The following is a 20,540-nucleotide window of genomic DNA, read 5'->3' as shown; positions in this document are numbered from 1 at the left end:
TATGCAAAGTAACATTCGACAATGATTTACATCGATAATGATGACCTATGACTTATAATAATAATCAGAAACATTGATCCAGTGGTTTGGATGGTTCCTTTGTCTAAATCTAAAAAGCACATGTGCTACCAGTGTCGTTTAGATAAATACTCTGACCAACATCCAATTAAATTAATGAAAGGCTGGACACTGATCCAGGGCCAGCTCTTTCCTTTTATCATGCACATTTCGTGAGGATGTTGATCAGACACTTCTCCTTTAAAAACCTAATAATAAAACCGTAGTGAAGAGCCGGCTGCTGCTTCCAGAGCTGCCAGACACCAACATCAGCTCACTGACCCAAACCGCACAGTAATGAGAAATATGTGTGATGTTCAAAAGCAAAAAGTCTAAACTGTGTGCTTAGGCATCGAGTTCATAGTTCACCAAATATAGACATGAGCTTTTGTTTTTACTGTTGAAGACGTTAGTTATAATGGAGAGCAATTAAGAGGCAATTAGTGGGGGACAAGAAAAAGAGAAGGAGGGAGAGAAGCCCCACGGATATCAGAGTCAGAGTTCTGAAGTTCGCTCGAAATAATTTCTCTCCGCCTCATTTCCCTCCGGATTTGGCTTCTCTTCCGTGTTTCCCTCTTGCCAGCAGCAGCGCACTTGCATTAAAAATAACTCCCAGACATCTATTAAAGTCATCAATAAAAATCTCACATGCGAGCAGAAGTGAAAATAAACAGGAGAGGAGACGTGAATGTCCTGATGATGACTGAGGAGGCTGTGAGCGCCGCAGCAGCCTCCTCACAAGGAACAAGGAAAACACACAAGCGCCATGTTCATTTCCTTCAAGTCTTCACGGCTCCGGCTCAGGTGAGGCTCATTTGGACGGACTCCTGGACAACAGAGAGCTGCCAAAAGCTGCTGAAAGACAAAGAAAGGATTCACAGTGGCTCAAACAGCTGCACTAACCAGGCCTGGCAGTGAGCTATTGCAGAGCTGCCTGGAGCGGACTGGCTGCTCGCAGCGTGCCGGCTGGTATGTCGGTTTGGCCGACCGTGCCCAGGATACAGAATATCTCCATTTGAGCTCTCCACTCGGGGCCACCACTTGATGTCTTATGACCGGGAGCCAAAACGTGGCCGAAAAAGGAAGTCGTGGTGCTGTAATAAGTCCTGGACTTTTAAATCAATTTGCTGGTCCAAGTGTGAGACAATGTTTTTTTTTGTGGAAGTGAAATTTGATTTAGTTGAAGGTGTATGATATTTCAGCAGCAGATATTCTGGAGAAAGTGAGCTCCTGCTGTAATGTTATTTAATTTTATATAAATGTTCCATCATCCTGAAGCAGAGATGCATTTTTTTGGGGCCATTTGGAGCCATTTTATTTTAGGTTAATTTATATTTATAATCAGTAAAAGCTTTCTATAATTGATCCTGTACATTATTAAGTTTTGAAAATGTCGTGGCCAGACATTACGACCGGGACCAAAAAGCTCAAATGTGGAGAAATGTCTGGTGGACACACTTGAAAACACTTACACAAAAAGATGTGTTTGATTAAGTTTGGGTCATTTGGACGAGGTTGCATGAGGAGTCACATCCGCAGCGTCACCATGTTTCTGGGTTGTTATGGTCAACACGTTAACAAACATCAAAAGGAGACAAAAGCAACAACAGTATTCATTTTCGGGAAATTCTCAGGTCACATTTCTGAGAAATCCTTAATTTTGAAGGATTAACAAAATCTGTTTTCAGAGTTTGTCGTTCACATGCAGAACGCAGCAGGAGCTTTGTTCAGGTCAGAGCATTTCACAATAACAACAACAACATCAACATGTGAATCACACATTCAGGTGAGGGGTGGAGCCTGTGGAGCAATAGACAATTAAGTTGACTTTCGATTTTGAAACCTACTCCCGATATAATTCCAGAGACAAGTCATAAAGCACCACTAGGACCTCGGGGATCAGAGGTCACTTGAGTCCACTCATGTTGCACCGTTTCCTCCGGCTGTGGAGTCTGAACATACATTTCCCATTGGGGCAGTGGGCACCCAGTAGGCACGCTCAGTGTGAACGTGAGAATGACTGTGCATTGTTCCCATTGGTCATATTGGGTCTGTTATCAGCTCTATCAGGCCTAATACTCTGGTCTGCATTGTGTTGGGCTGCTTCGTTTATTTAGATTCAGCTGCTAACAATGAAAACATCGCCTCTGTCCCGACCAAGGCGCAAACACACGGAAAGCAATAATAATAATGATGGAGGCAGAAACGTGTGCGTATAAATAGCACGCGGAAGTAACTGAGCGGCTTCGGCGGGAGCAGAGAGTAAACAGACAAAAGTATGAATGATGAAGCGAACAATTGACTCGAGGTACCTGGCAGAGCGACAGCAGTCAGTCTCCGCTACCTGGAGTTCCTTCTGGCGTCAGAACGCCACAGAGAGAGAGTGTGTGTGTGTGTTTGTGTTTGTGTGTCCACGTCCAGGGGGAGACGTGTGTGACAGGTGAGAGCTGATCTCATTTTGATGAAGGTGAATTAGCCGTGTTGTGGTTGGCCGGTGTAGCAGTGGTACGAGGTGCAGGCTTTTCACACGGCGTCCAAATGAGCCCATTTAATCAACCGCTGCTCAACCACATGTGGGAAGGGGAAAGAAATAAATGCCAAGACGCACGTGTGCACACTTTCCAGAAAAATCCAGAGCTCCTTTCTGAGCAGAGACGAAGAGTGATGAATTATAGAGCGTCTGGTGCGACTGCCCAGCGGACAGAAAGACGTGTTAATCCCTCTCACCTGCTAGAGCGTCCTGGGCCTCGAAGAAGGTGCTGAGGCCGCCCTTCACGTAGGCCAGGCTCCCCTCGTTCTTCTTAGTGGCCTGCTTCTTCAGGTTACTGGCTGCAGACTTCAAGTGCTCAAAACTGGGGAGAACAACAAGGACAAGATTTTGCAAGATGTTAATTCTGCAGGTGCTGATTGGTTTCTTTTATTTCGCTTTTCCCTCAGGCCAAGGTGAGATATCCAGATAAACTATTTTGTGAAGCCGACAGTGAAAACACCGACATATGTTACAGGGTTTCTGCAGGTTTCAACAAGTTAAATATAAGACTTCTTAAGACCATAATGAATTAAACTTAAGACTTAAGTAAAGTACAACAGATATGAGGTAATATCAGAGTTCAAGAGTTACTTACACTCCCCCATAAATGAAGATAAGGTGAAGTAGAGAATAACCTTGGAAACACCACGTTATCTCTCAAACTATAGACGGAGACATTAGGAGTGTTTCCCACAGAGAAACTAAGATCAATGCTGTGTATTTATGATTTACAGTTATCAGTTCCCATTGGTCGTGTTTGCAGAAGTACATAAATGAAGGTTAACATAATTTAGACCTACCTGAACGCATTTAAGACCTGATACAAATCATTTGAACGTATTTAAGAGATTTTTAAGACCTCAGATTATAGAATCTAAACCCTGCAGAAATCCTGTATGAAATTGACAGTAATTAGAAAACAGAGAACAACTTATTAGTTTGAATTCTTGTCCCATCCTGCTCATATTATAAAATCTATAAACCACTGCTGTTCACATAGACTTTCATATAATAGTTAATTATTCCATTTCAACTATTAATGTATGTCCTTGTTTTGTTATATTTAACCTGTAAAGCAGCATTGAGTACCTTGAAAGACCAACTTTAATGCAGAGTTGTTGTTATTAGCTACACAACTCGTGTGCAGCAAGTATCTCACGTCTGTGCAGAGAAAGACGAGTTCTGGACACACACACACACACGTCTGTGGCTCAGTGTGGGTGTGTGTGTGTCTGTGTCTCAGACTCTTGAGTGAGGTTTCCTCCGCAGGAAGAAACAGCCACCCAGCAAGGTCCAAACAGAGACCCCTGGTCATGCTGGATCCTGGGGTCTGGGTTACTGGAAGGCTACGCAGGGGGAGAGGAAGCCAGGAGAGTCCAAAATAACTCTCCTCTGCCCTGACATGACAGTCAACTGGTCTCAGGGCTGCTGGGTCAGCGAGCTACCTCCTCTACAAACCTCACGGCTCTGAGAAGCATCAACTGACCACGTTCAGATCCAGATATATATAGATAACGTCGAAGTAACAATATTCTGTGCGTGTTTTTATTTAAATTGTAGTTTTAGCCCTTTACATCCCCCAGAATAGAGATCTCAACACAACCATTATGTTTAATTATTGATTAATCTTCAACTGTCCAGACCAAATCCACATTTAGCAGTGGTTTAAGTGGTAATGAGGGATGATAGGTTGAAATCCGTGGGACCCACCTGGATCCTGAATGGTTTTCCATGAGGTACCAGGTGGCAGAGAAGTTCTCACTGGTGAAGTCTCCACTCATTCCTGGGAACGTCAGCTCCATGTCACTCTGTGGGATCTTGCCTCTGAGAAAAAAAGACAAATGTAATAAATATATTAATGACAAACTGTAATTGAGTGGAGCTCAGCAAAGTAACTGTGTGAACTGTGAGGGTAGATCTTTTGGATTTGATGTTGGCGGCATCCTTCCCAGCAGGGGGCAGTGTGCAGCCAAGAAGTGGCCAGGCTGGGAGAGCTTGGCGTGGGAAGTGCAGTGTGTGACGCCTGGGTGCCCCTGGAGGACCCAGGACTCATTAGGGAGTCTTGATCTCTACTAATGACCCGTGGTCTACACAAACCAAACCCCCCCACCACCACCACCCACTTTGCAGCTACACACACACACAGGGCCGGTACAGTATTTAACTCCCCTGCTTCCTAATATTATTCACTTACTTCAATAAATGAATCATAAACCAGCCTCTTACGGACTTTTCCCATAGATTTCATTCAATCAATAGCAGTAGTGGGAGTGAACAAGCACATAATCATTACTCTCCAACACAACAGATTCCAAATAAACAGACTAAAGAGTAAAAACCACTGCATGGCACTTGCAGAAGCACGCACAACGGCAGCTGAATCCAACACAACATGTACACAGCCACGGTAACACAAGTGCATGAGCGAGCACACAGCAAATTGTGTCACAAATAGCGCTGCATACACACGATGCAGGAACGGAGCAGAGAACTAAGATGGAGATCATTTTTTCTATCGTCATATTCTAGACAATTAATGGGATTTAATGTTATTGCAAATAAGTAGATGGTGTTTATTACTATTCAAGGTCAATATCCAGTAGGTGTTAGATGCGGTACAGTTTTATAATTTCAGCATTGCACCTTTTACAGAGACTAAATCATGCCTGAAGTTTCCAAAGGAATTCCTCTGCAGTCCTCAGGTTGCATCAGCTCATTCATACATCCACCACTGAGCTGAAGTCCTGATTTAAACCCTTCTAGTGTTAAAACACAGGGAATGTGTGAGGTAGAGGAGACCACATCCACGTGTAGATCATTTTCTAGGAAACATCTGCTGTGTAGCAATCAGCTACATAAACTGAGGTCATCGCAGATTGTCTATAACGAGCAATACATTACTGACAAAGGTTAGAATGACCTGGTTTTAGTGTTTACTCTCCATACGTGCGTAAATGGAGAAATATATCCTGTGTGTGTATTTACATACACTGCATATTACTGCAGTTATTATACCTCAGTGATGTACACATTATATGTCCAGGTTAAACCCTCATTAGACAGTATTTCAATGTCAGGTCAACCAGCAGCTCCAGCTTAACTCCATGTAGGAGCTACTCTGTGTGGTTCACCCTGTTCTAATTTAGCGATTGATCAGTTTCCACTTGTTAAACACTTGCTTTATGACTTGGCCAAGTATGATGCTAACAAGCAGCTGGCGTAAACAGCTGCAGCTGAATTACCGTCCGCTGACGTCACTGCACAGAGATGTACACAACCACAAAGATAGACCAGGCCACGGAGAGATGCTCTTTCACAAACAACACATCCCCCCCCCCCCCCCCCCCCCCCCCCGCTGGAAGCCGAGCACAGGTAGTGTCCTCACGTGTTACTGTCAGAGAGGGACGTGAAGCGTGTCCATGCTGGATGTTTAGTGTGACCCCCGGGTGGTGGGTGAATGGTACGGCCTGTTTACGGGGGCCGTGTCTCTGGTCACGAGCGGTCACTTGCCCCCCCGGCCCCTCTAAGCCAAACAAACACTAACCCAGAAATGCCAGAACCTGACAACGCAAACTATACATTACAACTCCTGCTCCCCCTGTCAGGCGTGTGGGCGTGTGGGCGGTATCTGTGCATGTGTGTGGGTCGAGGATTTAGCTCGTTCCTAATCCCTCTCTATCGTCGTCCTCCGCTTTAGAGACAATTATTCTGTTTCCACTGCCTGTGTGCGGTGGTTAGAGGCTGCTCAGCCATTGCTGGGCTGGCATTATATTTCAAACGCCGGCATATGGGGACAGTTTGTTTCTGTTTGTGGATGTAAACCATGAGTCAACGAGTGGAGCGCGAGTGTTCACGGTGGCGTGTTGTCGGTCTGTACTTGTCTATGTCGATGCCCAGTGGATTGCTGGGTCGCAGGGAGAGGGGGGAGATGCCTTTGTTGCGGTCGGTCCTCATGTCGTAGTAGTTCATCTCATCCACCCACACGGCCGACTGCTCCAGGATACCTGCGGGACAGGGCAGGACGGGACACACGGGACACACGTCACTGAACTCTGCAACACATCCCAGATGTGCGGCAAAATACACAGTGCCCCTTAAAGTGCACACATGCAAACATGCACATTATATATCATGTAGAAGGCACGATTATATTGTCTATTTTTTGTTTTCCAAAGATATTTCTGTGGTTTTATCAAGACAGAGTTTAGTGGGAAAGACATTCAGCAAAGTGCTCAAAGAAATCACGCCTCTGTACATTTTTCTAACATTTTAATAACTTGATATTGTTATCAACTCTCCTCATATTTGTTCCTATCACCGCTTGAGTCTATTTCTAACACACAGCCTTGTAACTACTGCAGTTCTGTGAGGTCCTGGAGGACGGATCTGCAGAAGCCCAGAGAGCTTCAGTTCTTCATTATTTAGATTTTTAATTCAGTTAAAAGCTAAATTCAGCTTCAGTTAGAAGCTGAAAATGTTCACCAGCAATTCAGAGAAACACAGTCACCAGTATAACAGCATACTTATTTGCATATGCTGCAAACAGTAACACGCAAGTTGTATATAAAATCTCATGTGACCACTGAGGCTGGTGTAATCAGTAAAAGACTAAAAACGTGTTTATCCAAATACATGTAGTGATACTTGAATTATACAATCGATTGTTGAAACTTTCCCTAAATCCCTTTGCTCTTTGTGTTTCTCTATTGTTTCTTGTGTTTATTTGTCCGCAGTTTTTCTATTTGTGTTTTTGTCTAAATATTTATATTTTTGTAGATATAAAGGTTTCAAAGTAAGAGCTCCTCTTTCCTGATTCCCGATTTTCCTCCTTTTTTCTTTTATCCAAATAAAGTTAAAGTTAGTGTCCTAAAGATCAGAAAGCTTTTTGAGACAAATTAAATAAAACCATAATAAAACATTTGGGAGGAGAGGTGAAAATTATATATCAGGTATTTAACAACAAATTAATGAAATGAAAATAAATTAAATTAAGTTTGATATCATTGTCACACTCTTGCGCTACTTGTCAAATACGAGGGAAGCCTTAGAGGCCGACACTCTTCTTCTGCCTCACTGGTTCTGTCTCGTGTGGGTCTTACCGATCCGCTCTTGCCTGACCAGCTTGAACGAGACCGTGGAGGTGCCCAGACCTCCCGACTTGGTGGTGACGATGATCTCTCCCTTGTCGTCTTTGGCAGGGCCCACGCGGCACACTATCTTGCTGGCTGACATCCACTCGGCTGTCAGCAGGCAGTTATGGCCGCAGATCGACAGACCTGAGACGGAAGAGAGAGGGTGGGTGGGTGGGGGGGAGGTGAAAGGGGTGAGAGATACAGACGCACTGTGACAGCACAAATAAACAAAGTGTAGCACCGACACACACACACACAGACACAGACGATCTGTAGCAAGAGGTGCGCACTCAGACAGAATTGGCGTCTTTCAGCAAGTTTAGTCGAACTGTCACCGGGGGTCAAAGCTGAAGTTGGGGTCACGGTGGGTGTGGGTGGCCGTGACCTTCCTCCCACTCACTCAGCTCCTCTAAGCTAACGTGTGTCACTTCAGAGCTAAGTGGCTTATTACTGGCACAATGTGAACTTGGCCCCGTTCATCTGTCGTCCTCTTCTTAAACCCTCTTGAAAACAATTTAGACACTAGCTGAGGGATCCAGAAGCTTTGTGTGCGTGTGTGCGTGTGTGTGTGTGTGTGTGTGTGTGTGTGTGTGTAGTCAAACATTACAAAAGCTTGGGTGAGCTGATCAACAAATAGCCCGTAAAAGTGTGAATAACATGCCCATTAGAGCCCAATTTCCTGCCTCCGCTCTCTCCGTTTGCAAACTTGATCCCTCTCACAGTTGTGCCTGTCTAATTATCTAATTCCCGGCCCCCCCGGGACGTTCCTGGTCAGAAATAGACCTGAATCGCTGGTCAAAGCACAGCTAGTCGAGCCCAGAGCGCGGTGTGGGTCTCAGTCCCACCTCCCCTAAAAAAGAAAAGTAGGGTCGAGGAAGGATTGGAAAATATCTGCATAGAAACAGTTTGATGTTCAAACACAGAATGAGAACAATATGGATTTGATCCATCCGTCTGGCTCCTGAACATCGTGAAATAAATATATACTTTCATGTTAATGTAAGTTGATAAGCTCAGAGCCTAAAATGGGTGTTTTGTGTGATGGAGATATGTCAGAATACTACACTACAGCGGCAGATAAACTTTATTATATAAAACTACATATTTAATTTGGTAATTCTGAACTGAGCTTTTTTCTATTAAAGCTGCTGATGTGCTTATATCACAAAGCTGGTGAGTGGATTTAAATGTTTTAATTTTAAACATCATAATATCTTACAAACAATAAATACAAACAAATATGTACCTCGAATTATAATTGTGGAATGGAATAATATGAACTTCAGTTAATAATGTTTTTTCTTTTGCTTTGTCTTCACCACATTTTTTAAACCTTGTTTTTACTTCAATAACAACATTGAACCAGTTTAAATTAAGAGTTAATCACTAGAAATCTGGAAAACAAAATTATAAAAATGAACAATTTCTAAATCAGTTTTAATTGAGTTTATTAAGATTTATATGTTTATTAAATTGTAGTGCAAAATGACGATTTGTATTCAGAGGTGGAAATAATAAGTGGTTCTGTTTACTATCATTACTTACTTATTTACTTATCATATAAACATATATCTTACTTAGTAAAACAAAAAAGGGTTTATTACACAAAATAAAAGTTGATCATCCAAACAAAATATTTACGAATGTGTATTTATCTTCACATATTCATTTATGTGTATAAAAAAATAAAAAAGATTAAGGAGAAGTAACAAGGATTACCATTCTCTCCATTTAAATTTCTGAACAGAAAATAATTAAATAAACATAGATATAAACAACTCTTTACCACGACAGAGCACAGAGCTGTGTGTGTTGTTAGCTGCGTGGTTATAAATGTGTTACCTATGAGGTCAGCCGGGCCCGTGCCGAGGTTCTCTCCACGGATGGTGACCTTGGTCCAGGCTGTGCCCTCTTTGGGCGAGATGCCGGTGACCAGCGGGGGCTGACGGGCGCGAGACATGGTGGCCTGAGGCGGGGGGGGGGGAACCGGATCAATCTGCACCTGCACGTGGAGAACAACAGGCAGAGGGAGCTGCACGTAAACAACATGGTGAGGAACACAACAATCAACAAACTGCACAAACTGACGGATCAATTCACAGAAACAGAGGAGATCTGGGAATTAAGAAATCAGGACTAAAATTTTGGGAGAAAATAATTTATACAGTAAAACATTTTTATTTTCAGATGTTTAAATCTATCTGAATACGTGCTGGTCTCGGCTTCACATCACTTAAAATGTTTATCCTCTAATTATGGACTGTTGCTCCATAAGAAATGTAATATATCAGTTTGGGCTCCAATAACAAAATAATGTGTAATTGTTGTAATTTTTTGTAAATTTAGAAAAACTGTAACAACATTTTTAATCAACAGTTCTAGAATAATCATTATTAACAACTCTAGAAGCTGACATAAATTACAAGGATGTAATAAAAGCAAATTACTGCAGTTGAATGGACAAAACATTTACTAGTAGAGGAGTTTGTATTCAGTACACAATATCCTCCAGGTCTTTAGGATAAAAAAACAATATATCATAGTTATATCAACATGAAACCGTAGCTGGTGAACCTACAATCCTCTTTTCATGAATAGAAATAAATATATTCATTTTTATTCTTAATTCCAGTGACTTCTATTGAATAAACCGGGAGACAGATACTCCGGCTATTAGAACTCACAGGGAAAATTAAATTCCAACAGAATATGGCAGAATATGTGTTAATTCCCCCCCCCCCCCCTCCGCGGGTCTCAAAGCAATGTATGTATTGCAGCAGTTATCTCTCAGATAATAGGAAAAATAGAGAACGGAGCCAAGACTGAAGGAGCAGACAGAGAGCAGAGAGGAAAGGAAGAATGTAAACCTCACAGGGAAGAATAAATAAACCTGCTCCCCTTGCCCCCCCCTTGCCCCCCCCCCACCCACCCCATCATTACATATAAGCCCACACAATACCGTACAGCTTATGGTACCAAAGAAGGAGCAACCATGAAACTTGGTTCATGTCAGGGCTGCGTAAAAGGACGAGAGGGAACGATTCCAAATGAGAGGAGGAGGAGGAGGGGGGGGGGGAAAGGGGAAAATGAAAGGATGTATTTCAGCAGCACAGATGTTTGCTAATAAATTACTGCCAGGTCCCGAAAAGGCCGACCAATCCCGAGTCTCCGAAGCAGCTTGAAGGAGGCTTCCGCCCTCCTGCGCCGCGGCCAAAACACATTCCCCACAAACAATGCAGGAGTTCACACGCAGCAGACCTGAAACAAGTTCACGGCAACTCTTCACAGTTATAAAGTCTCTAATGAGTTCTACAGGACTGCAACCGGCAGGGGCTCTAATGTAATATATATTTTATTACATGATAAAACAGTGCTTCTTTAAATTAGATGCACTTGTGGTTTTAAATACCAAAAATCCGTCTCGGTATAGATTTACATCTCCTCTCTCACGCTTCCCTCTGGAGATCCTGATGGACCAGGGCGTTTTCTGTCAGTCTCCCAGGCCTGTCCTCTGATTGGCTGACAGATTGATGAGTGACACCGGGCCGACCACAGGTAACAGGGACGCTCGGTCTAAACTGAAATGAGCCGAGCAGGTGGTCAAAGTCAAGGACTTTAGAAAAACAAACTCAAGCCTTGTATTCCACCACGCGTCAGCATGAATAATCATTAATTATTCTCAGACGAGGCCGTTTTTTAATCTTATGATTCTTTTGTGTGTTTTCATTTATAAATATTCGGGGTTTCATTTTCAACAGCACCGATGTGACGTGGAATAAAATGTTAAATGTCTGGAATAAGAAAAGGTTGAGGAAGCAGGATCTTCACTAATCTACGAGTTTTGGAAATAAGTGTTTATGTCTATAAAAGAGTCAAAAATGCTCATCACAATAATGATAAAATATTAATTTAGTTCAGTATATTGTTCATTTTAATTTAGTTATATATATAATATATAGATTTAGTTACATTTAGGTAGAAAACATTTTAGAAATCGATGCTTAATGTTGCAGGGATGTGAACTTTATAAACCTTTCACCTTCATAACAGAGATGATTTGATAACCGAAAATTCATCAGCAGCTATTTAGATGATTCCACTATTTGTGTGAGTATTTTCTTTTTGTGTAAATACAAGTTTAAATGTCTTGACTATGGTAATTCTACGTGTTTCTTTGTGTTGGTGGAGTATTTAGGAGTTTTCCACTGATGTTCAGGCCAAACAGGAGATGGAGACGTGACCTCTGGAAACTGTGAGTGACATTGTTCCCGACTCTCTGACATCTGATAGACTAAACAATTAAACTCAATCAATTAACACAGAAAACAACCAGTCGTTAAGCTCGAAGCCCACAGGACACTGGTGCATCCTGACATTCAACACAATTGTTCACATTGTGAGGCTCCGTGTCTCATCTCATTAGACACGGTGAGTTCAAATAAACACCAGGGTCCAAATATTGTGTTTGGGACTTTGACTTGCATAATGTTGAAATGTAGACTAAAATTGTTCTATCACAAATTCACATTAAAATACAATTCTGTTATTATGAAAGGAATAAAGGTCTCTAGCGTCAAAAAGCATGTTAATGTATTTATTCTGAAAACCTGGTAAAGTAAAATTAAGAGCCAAAACTTTGGGTTTATTAATTACCACAATTACTGTCAATACATTTCAGCACTAACCACATGAAAACACTGACGCCCCACCAATATTTGTCTTGCGGCACTGAGCAAATATCCAAACTTTTTCCCTCGGTGTCCGTGAGCAAGTTTGAAATTGTGGGGATTTATGTGAGGAAAACCCTGAACCAAGAGCACAGGAGCATGCAGAGCTGCAGTGGGGCTGCAACACATGCATTGACCTAGAAAGCTCCCACCTTTCTGGGAAACCTTTCTGCCACAGAGCCCCCCCCCCCCCCCAGCGCCTCCTCCGCCGCCCTGACATCGCCGAGTTAACGAGAAAACTCCGGCGGGATTTACCTCAGGTTGCTGCTGCCCCTGTGCTTGTCAGAGGAAACGGGGGGGGGCTACGGATTTGACACGAGGGAGATAAGAGGTTAACAGGCCTTAAACGAGAGCCTGGTATATCCTCATCAATCCCACATGTTTAGAGTGGCAGCGGACTGCGCTCTTTATTTTGTATGATTCTCATTCTGCTTCCAGGAGTGTTCCTATCCTATTCGCACCCCCCCCCCCCCCTCATCCACTTGGAAATACACGTGCACAAACATACAGATAGCCTGCCCCCCCCCTGACACACACACACACACACATACACACACACACTGGGCAGAATGACAGCTCAGCTAGGTTGCGTGCGAGGGGCCCGAGCTGGTGTTGTGTGGTCTGTGTGTATGCTAGTATGTGGAAGGATCTGCGGAGAGGTCTGGGCAGTGTGTGTGTGTGTGTGTGTGTGTGTGTGTATATATATGTATGTGTGTGTGTGTGTATGTGTGTGTGCGTGTGTGGTCTGGGTGTGTGGTCTCTGGCGCGGGCCTGGGGAGAGCCTGCTGACGGCTGGGATGAGAAAAGAGCCGCTGTGTTTACTTTACTCTGGGGGCTGTGCATGGACACGGGAACACTGCCCAGACCCTGCTCTATAACACCAGCATGCACACACACATACACGCACACACACACACACGTGCACAAACACACACACACACCAAATCACACTGAAACTATGGGTTCTCTTGCACAAGTCTCATGTCACGCACAATCACAAATAGCCTGTAAACGAGGTAATAGAAACTATAACTTTATACAAGCCAGGGCCGAACAGTGAATGACTTTTTCCTTAAAGTAGCACGAGGAGGAAAACAAAAGAAAAGTAAAACTGGAAACTTGCGAGGGAGGGAGGCGGCATTTTTCCCCAAGATGGATAAAGGTTTTAACCTCTAGGGGGCATTAGAGGATCCCCATAAAATACCCCCCACTTTGGTCCATCATGTGTCAAGGGATGTTGTTGCAGATTAAATTAAATCAATGACAACACAGAACCAGATATAGCCCCTTTCCTGATGCTCGATTCTCTTCCAACCATGATGCTGCCAGCCCCCCAGCCCCCCAGCCCCCCAGCCTCTCTCCTCCTCTCTCTCTCTGGTAATAGGGCTGAGGAGGCATGTTTGTTTTCCATGGAGGCTGAGCAACAAACAGCAGGGCTGGCTCTAATCTGTGTGGTAGCTGTGGAAGTCTGAGGCTTGGGATCTTCTTGCAGCGCTGCTAACGCGGGACAACCCTTCCTTGGCTCTGTGCTGGAGCAAAAGACTTTTCATTAAAGCTCTAAACAAATCCTCTTGTCATACGACACCATTTCATTTTAACACACCACAGAACACCCCCCAAAAAACGCTGTGCTCGACGGTTTGGGCTAGATGGCAGCAGCGGGTTTCTTTCTCACAGAAGAGGGAAGACTGAGCTCAGGATGCATCAGATCCTTCAGACACAGAGAATATCAGACTTTTCAGCTGCTGCTGGAGTTGCTGCAGGATTCAGAGAGACAATGCCATGGGTGGAGACTAAAGCAGACAGAATCTAGATTGTGATTATTAAATATTTAATAAGCCGTTGTTCACAGGTGTCAAAAGAAAAGGTGTTGCATGCTGCAGTTAACCAGCCTGCAGGAGACAGCATTAATGTAAATTGGACGCATGCTGTGATTTCACATAACAAGTTCAGTTTGTGTTGCAAGTAATTAAAGTCAAGAGACAATAAAAGTAACAGATGCCAGATTTACTGTTTTACTTCAGATTGAATGATATGAAACAGCTCCGACACTCTGAGTCAAATGTATTTTTCTAAGAAATAACAATACGGAAAATAGAATATAAAATAATAATTATGTTGATAGTAATTAATTGTGTTTCACTGTTGCTCCTCAAACATGTTTAACTAATTTAGCAATCGCTTATTTCAATTTGTTGGAAATATTTAATTTGGATAACAGAATTGTGCAAAATCAAGAATATAATGCGCAGATATCACTGAAACAATCACTGATGACTTTATGAATTAATTATTCAATATATGAAACTAATCAACTATTAGTTGAAATCATTTGTGAGGCAAAACACTTTCTGATTCCAGTTTGTCCGTTGTGAAGATTTTCTGCTCATCCTGGTTCTAAATATTTGTAAATTAGGGCTGAGCAATAATACCAATGTTTATCTCAAAATAATTGTCATCAACAATAATATATCGGTATAATATTTATATATTCAGCAAACACAGGGAGGAGTTATAACACATAACTGATTTACCTCAGATTTGTTTGTCATTCTTTGATCGTAAGAGTTTAAAACCATAAAAGTTCAACTTTAAACAGAAAAAATAATGACAAATCTATAGTGAAAATTGTCCATATCGATTGACAAGAACATTTTCATTTGGATATAATTTAAAGCCTTATTGTTCAACCTTCTTTATGTAAATTGAGGCTTTGGATAAACTATTTATGATCTGAAGACGAATGATCATCCAAACCATCTAGGTCTTTGTTGTCATTACAGTTTCCCTGGTTCAAGTCAGGGAACATTGTTGTACCTCACTCTCCAGGTCTCCACTGGGAACCATCGATTTAAGGAGTGAACTCCAAACCCTGATCGTTGATTAGCGTTCAGCCGACTCTCTGCATCTTAGCAGAGATAGGAATCTGTTTACCTGACTCAGCGTATCAACACAGACGCTGCCACATGACTCGTGAATAAGGCGTTCATACCTCGGATGGTACGCTGCCCTGAGCTCAAAGGTAACTCACATATGGCAGTGATTGGCAGTGTGTGTGTGTGTGAAAGAGATGATGGGTTTAGGGGGCACAAAGGGACCCATTTAGACAGCTCATCAACCACAACCCCCTCCGACGCCCATCACAGGGGCTCACTCTCGACGCTGGCTATACTCACAACAGCCCCCCCACTAACACCATTTCACCCAGGGCTCCCCAACATTACACAAACACCGAATTCCATCAAAGATCCCCTCTGACTCCTCTGAATGCACAGAGTGGGCCAAACATGACCCAGCCTGAGATGACTGGCCTGATCACACAGGCTGGGTGGAGCCTGAAACAATCCTCCACAGTGTTCACGCACACCCACGTCACCTCAGGCCTCTCAGATGTGGCCAGGGCAATGTGGCCAATAGCCAAAAAAGTGACCATGACATGCGTCAGCCGTATTACGTTTCAAATAAATGCATCAGTGGATTGAAAAACAGATGCTGCGACCACTGGCCTGTCCGGGGTTGTTCCACAATGAGTCAGCATCTCCTCTCCGTCGGTCCCAGGGATCACGGAGAGTCTTCCGTGACAGGGAGAACGGTCAGAGTGATCAGATGTGCGCCTCTGGCTCCATATCCTACCATCATGATGTCTGCCCACAGGGTTTGTTATCTTTAGGGCTGTCTGTTTGTTTGTTTGTCAGTCTCAAGTGCTTTAGTGCTCAGGCACTAACGAAGCGAAGTCCCCAATTTCCCATATTAAAATCCTCCAACAATAAACAGAAATATAAAGCATGGGCCCGCAAGTGGAGGAAGATGTTTTCGGAGGATTAGGCGAGTGGAGACAGGCAGCTCTGCCCAATGACACGGTGGAACGGAGAGATTTGAACCCTCGAGAGCGAGGCTGTAACACGGCTGCCCCGACTGCTCTGCATAAAAAACACAGCACCAGCGTGAGAACCCTCCACAGTCACATGCAATTATAAATTATAAAAACACTGCTGCTTACAGTAAGAATCAGCACTTTCACTTAGGGCTGCAACTGAAGATTATATCAAATATCTTTAAATAATCACTTATCCGTCTTTAAAATATAAAAAAAGAGGAAAATATCCATCACAAGTTCCCAGAGCCCAAAATAACATTTGATCTATTAATGATAAATAATTCATTACCACAAGCGACTAACTAAATAATGGATTAATCTATTTGCAGATTTAAATAAGCGTTTAATAGATTGTTTATTTTTTAGATTCGATGGTTAAACAGAATGCTCTAATTGTGAAAAAGACATAACATTCAGAAATCATCTTCACACGTCAAGATTATTTTTTCAATGTTGATAAAAAGGGTTTATGGCACCAAGATGAATCTTATTATTGTCTTAATTAGTTGATCAAATGACTCTTAATCATCTCAAATCTGAATTGTATAACAAAAGCCTGCCAAAGGGTTCCAGGGCACAAGGGAACATCTTTAAAACCCTGAGTTATTCTGTTTGTCGTGACATAAAAAAACAAGAAACAGTAAATAATGATAATTAAGACGCTACAACCAATAAACACCAGGAAAGAAAATTATAAAAATAAACCATAAAAAGGTAGAATGTCCCTCAGTACAGTTTATATCTCCACTAAGGCCCAACAGTCCCTTTACCAAACTGCACACAGTCATGGATTTTAGTAGTTTTTGCATAATCTTGCTTAAAAACCAACCAAATAACAAACAGATGTGTGAAAACACAACCTCGCTGGTGCATGTAATTATCAACTGATTATCAGAGTAGTTGGCTTTTATTTGTAAGTCATTATCTAACGGTTCCAATAAATCTGAATCATGCTGGGGCCTGCATTTAATGAGCTGACTCCACGAGTCTACTTCCAAATCCAGTCTCTCTGGCTGTCCAGGTCTGACTGGGTCACAGAAACCACACTGTGAAAACCAGTGGCCCCAGCACGCCTGTCAGCAGGCGGGGGGTTACCAGGTAGGGCCGACTGTGGAGAGCCTGACAGGGGTGAGGGAGAAGTGCCGCTTCACAAACAAGGCTCGGTATGACCCCCGGTGCTCGATTCACCTCGAGGTCTGACGGAGCAGCGGCAGTGAGGAAAAGCACAAAAAAAAAAAAAAACACCACATTCCACCAAAACAAACAAGCAAGGCCACCCAAATTTTTCAATTAGAGCCCTGGGAGGGGGGCAGGAAATGGATCAGTGTAGCCTTGCCCCCTCCTTCCCCCCGGCTGCAGTGCTGACTTTAGGGAGGAGGAGGAGGAAGAGGAGGAGGAGGAGGAAGAGAGGAGATACACAGAGCTCTGTCCACTTTCCCTGGAAGGCTGAGGACTTGTTAACATGCATGTCAACTTAAATGATGGAGGAGCTCGATGACAACTGATCTCTGTGACGTGACACCAGCCTCCCATCTACCTGTCAATCACTTCCTCTCATCCCCTCTCTCATACGATCTATCAGCTGCACAAACACACAAACACAAACACACACACACACGGTCGGGGACAAGTCTATTGAGAGAAAAAGTGGTGTAACAATATTTCACAAAACCACACAAACAGGGATCAAAGAGGCTCAAAAACCACAAAGATCAACTCACATCTAATCAGTTCTTTAGTTTGATGTCGGCCCAAGTGTTTTGTATCACATGTCGGGTTTTCACCACTAAAAAGCACGATTACATTTTCTTGTTGTCAAAGAACAAGTTTATAAGAACGAGTAACTAAGAAAACTCTAAACCACTCAAAGGGGAGGTTAAAACCTAATTCAGGCAAAAAAGGCAAACGTTCAAAGGTTCAAGCTTCACGATTGTTAAGAATAAACATGACAGCAAACAAGCAATATCCTCATACTTGTAAATAAATACATGGGATTAAATTTAACCAAATCTTCGGGGTTTGGAAGTGTTGGTCAAGTAGATCTTCCCAGGTTTTCTTTCCACTTATAAACCGACACATTTCACCGATCTGTGACAGATCAATTTCACTTGCAGTCAAGTTGCTTAATAGAATGTTAAGGTGATTGGACATTGCATATAAAACATTAATATATCATTGACAATCAGTGATGCATAAACAACCTGATTATTATACGTACTGAATAATAATGTTTATTCCTATCAAAGTGTCGTCCAATCAATGCAGGGCTGCCTTTCGGATTCATGAGCTCATCCACTGTAACAGTAAACACTAGATTTTGTCCAAGTATCTGAGTACTTGGACAAAGTTTTAAGCCCAATTCAATGTGTCTGTTTCTTTAATTTAAAGGCAGCGGCACAAGAAATCCTGATTTCTGTGTTAAAGTGGAGTTACCTAATCTATTATTCCTGGAAGGCACCGCACAGTGTCTGGAGAACCTAAGACAGAAATATGCCACCGAGCAGCGAGTAGTTACTGAAGTCTCTCACGATGCAGAACTCCCAAAACTGACGTGTTATACTTTTAATTAAGTTAGTGGCTGATTGGAGAGAGTTAACATGTGTGGTTTCTGAAGGTGGAGAGGGAGAGTCTTTCTTTTTAATTTAATATTTCGTACACTTGCAGGCAATGTGACTGCAAGTGTCAACATAGATCTGTGGATTATCCAGAGTAATTAGATAATTGAAATAAAGTTTGCTGGTGAGTCAAATGTTACTTTTTTACAATGTAAGGTTGCTCCATATAAATCACATTAAGGACAAGCAACAAAAGAAAAGAAATAGAAATGATGGAAAGAGATAGATCTGTAAAGCAGCTGCAAATCCAGTAACAGATAGATAGATAGATAGATAGATAGATAGATAAACGTAATTGATCCCAAATTGGGAAATTATTGCATTACAGCAGCATACGAAGGGCATTGCACATAGAGCGAAGCAGCAATAAAAGAGGTATGAAGAGTTATAATAGTTTAAAATTGGATGTAATAAACATAAAATAGACGTGATACACAGTATTAAAATTTACAGTAAAGTACTAAATATAATAGAACAACGAATAAACATTTAAACAAGAGACTTAATACAAGAGATGACAAACAACAGTAGTAGTTTGGTACGATATTAAATTGAATTTTCATACTAAACAGAAACAGCCTGGTGTGATTCCAGTAAGCCGAATTCCCCAGAGGAGCCTGACGATGAGTGATAAGTCTTATAATATAGAAATATGAGAATCTGCTGATCAAACAATGCAACATGGACTTTAAATGTGAATTATTTAAACGTGGCTTGGTTCTGCAGAGCTCACGAGAGGTAACTGTGCATGACGACAGCTGCAGGCGCGTCTGTCAGTTGCTTCTACTGACACCGACAATCACAGACACGTCGTCAGACACAGTGAAACACACAAACAACACACCGCTGCTCGTAGAGAGACAAGACATCGGCTTGTTGACAAATCTGACAGCTAACGTTAGCGCAGGCTACAAGCTAGCTCGTTGCACCGGAAGTGCGAGCGGCGGCTGTGGTTCTTGGTCGTAGCGACGTTTAAAAGAGTTTAAATATGAATCTGCTGCTTCTTCATCACATGAACTGAGCTCAGAGGTTCAGAGGAGAACAAACATCTCACCGGAGACAAGAGAAACTTACTGTTTACAGCGGTTCGACTGCGGCGGACACTTCCTGTTTCCGCTGACTGCTTCCGGCTTCGGGCACCGCCACCGCCTTCAAAATAAAACAACATAAGATAAAATAAAATAAAACGAAATAACATAAAACAAAACGAAACGAACACAATAATAAAAAATGTATTTCAATTCAATATGTAAAATAAAGAGGGGACTACTATATTTGACCTTATCAATCACCCCTTGTATAACATTAGCTGCACTATAGCACAACATCTTTCAGCTTAATGTGTCACAATGTATTTTTTTGCACAAGTTTCTTTTGATTTGGAATTATTGAAAAGAATATTATATAATTGTTTTTAATCTTGGTCTTCTGTAGTAATTTTGTTTTGTCTTTCTTTCTACTTGAGTGAAATTTTAAATTAGGACCTGCAGTTTGAGTGAGTATTCTGTTGTCTCCCTATTTTTGCTTATGTAAAAGACCGGAATATTTCTTCAGCTACTGCAACACTAACATCCTACTATTGCATAATATCATTAAGCTGAC

General features: G+C 42.3%; 1 protein-coding gene across 2 annotated transcripts in view; it reads right to left on the bottom strand.

Annotated features, from left to right (window-relative positions):
- The window catches only part of exoc2 (exocyst complex component 2), a 41,170-nt gene extending 21,096 nt beyond the window's left edge, over nt 1–20,074 (bottom strand). For both annotated transcript variants that reach the window (XM_053430703.1, XM_053430704.1), the window contains exons 1-6: nt 20,013–20,074; nt 9,562–9,721; nt 7,687–7,863; nt 6,465–6,591; nt 4,298–4,411; nt 2,785–2,909 (exon numbers count right to left, since the gene is read on the bottom strand). In XM_053430703.1, coding sequence (XP_053286678.1) covers nt 2,785–2,909; nt 4,298–4,411; nt 6,465–6,591; nt 7,687–7,863; nt 9,562–9,679 — 661 coding nt within the window. In that variant the 5' untranslated portion in view covers nt 9,680–9,721; nt 20,013–20,074. The remainder of the gene's footprint in view (nt 1–2,784; nt 2,910–4,297; nt 4,412–6,464; nt 6,592–7,686; nt 7,864–9,561; nt 9,722–20,012) is intronic.
- Between the last annotated feature and the right edge of the window lie 466 nt (nt 20,075–20,540).

This window comes from Pleuronectes platessa, chromosome 9 (assembly GCF_947347685.1).
Source record: "Pleuronectes platessa chromosome 9, fPlePla1.1, whole genome shotgun sequence".
NCBI classification, from domain to species: Eukaryota; Metazoa; Chordata; class Actinopteri; order Pleuronectiformes; family Pleuronectidae; genus Pleuronectes; species Pleuronectes platessa.
The sequence above is the reverse complement of the archived record's forward strand: the minus strand, read 5'-3'. Positions and strand labels throughout refer to the sequence as shown.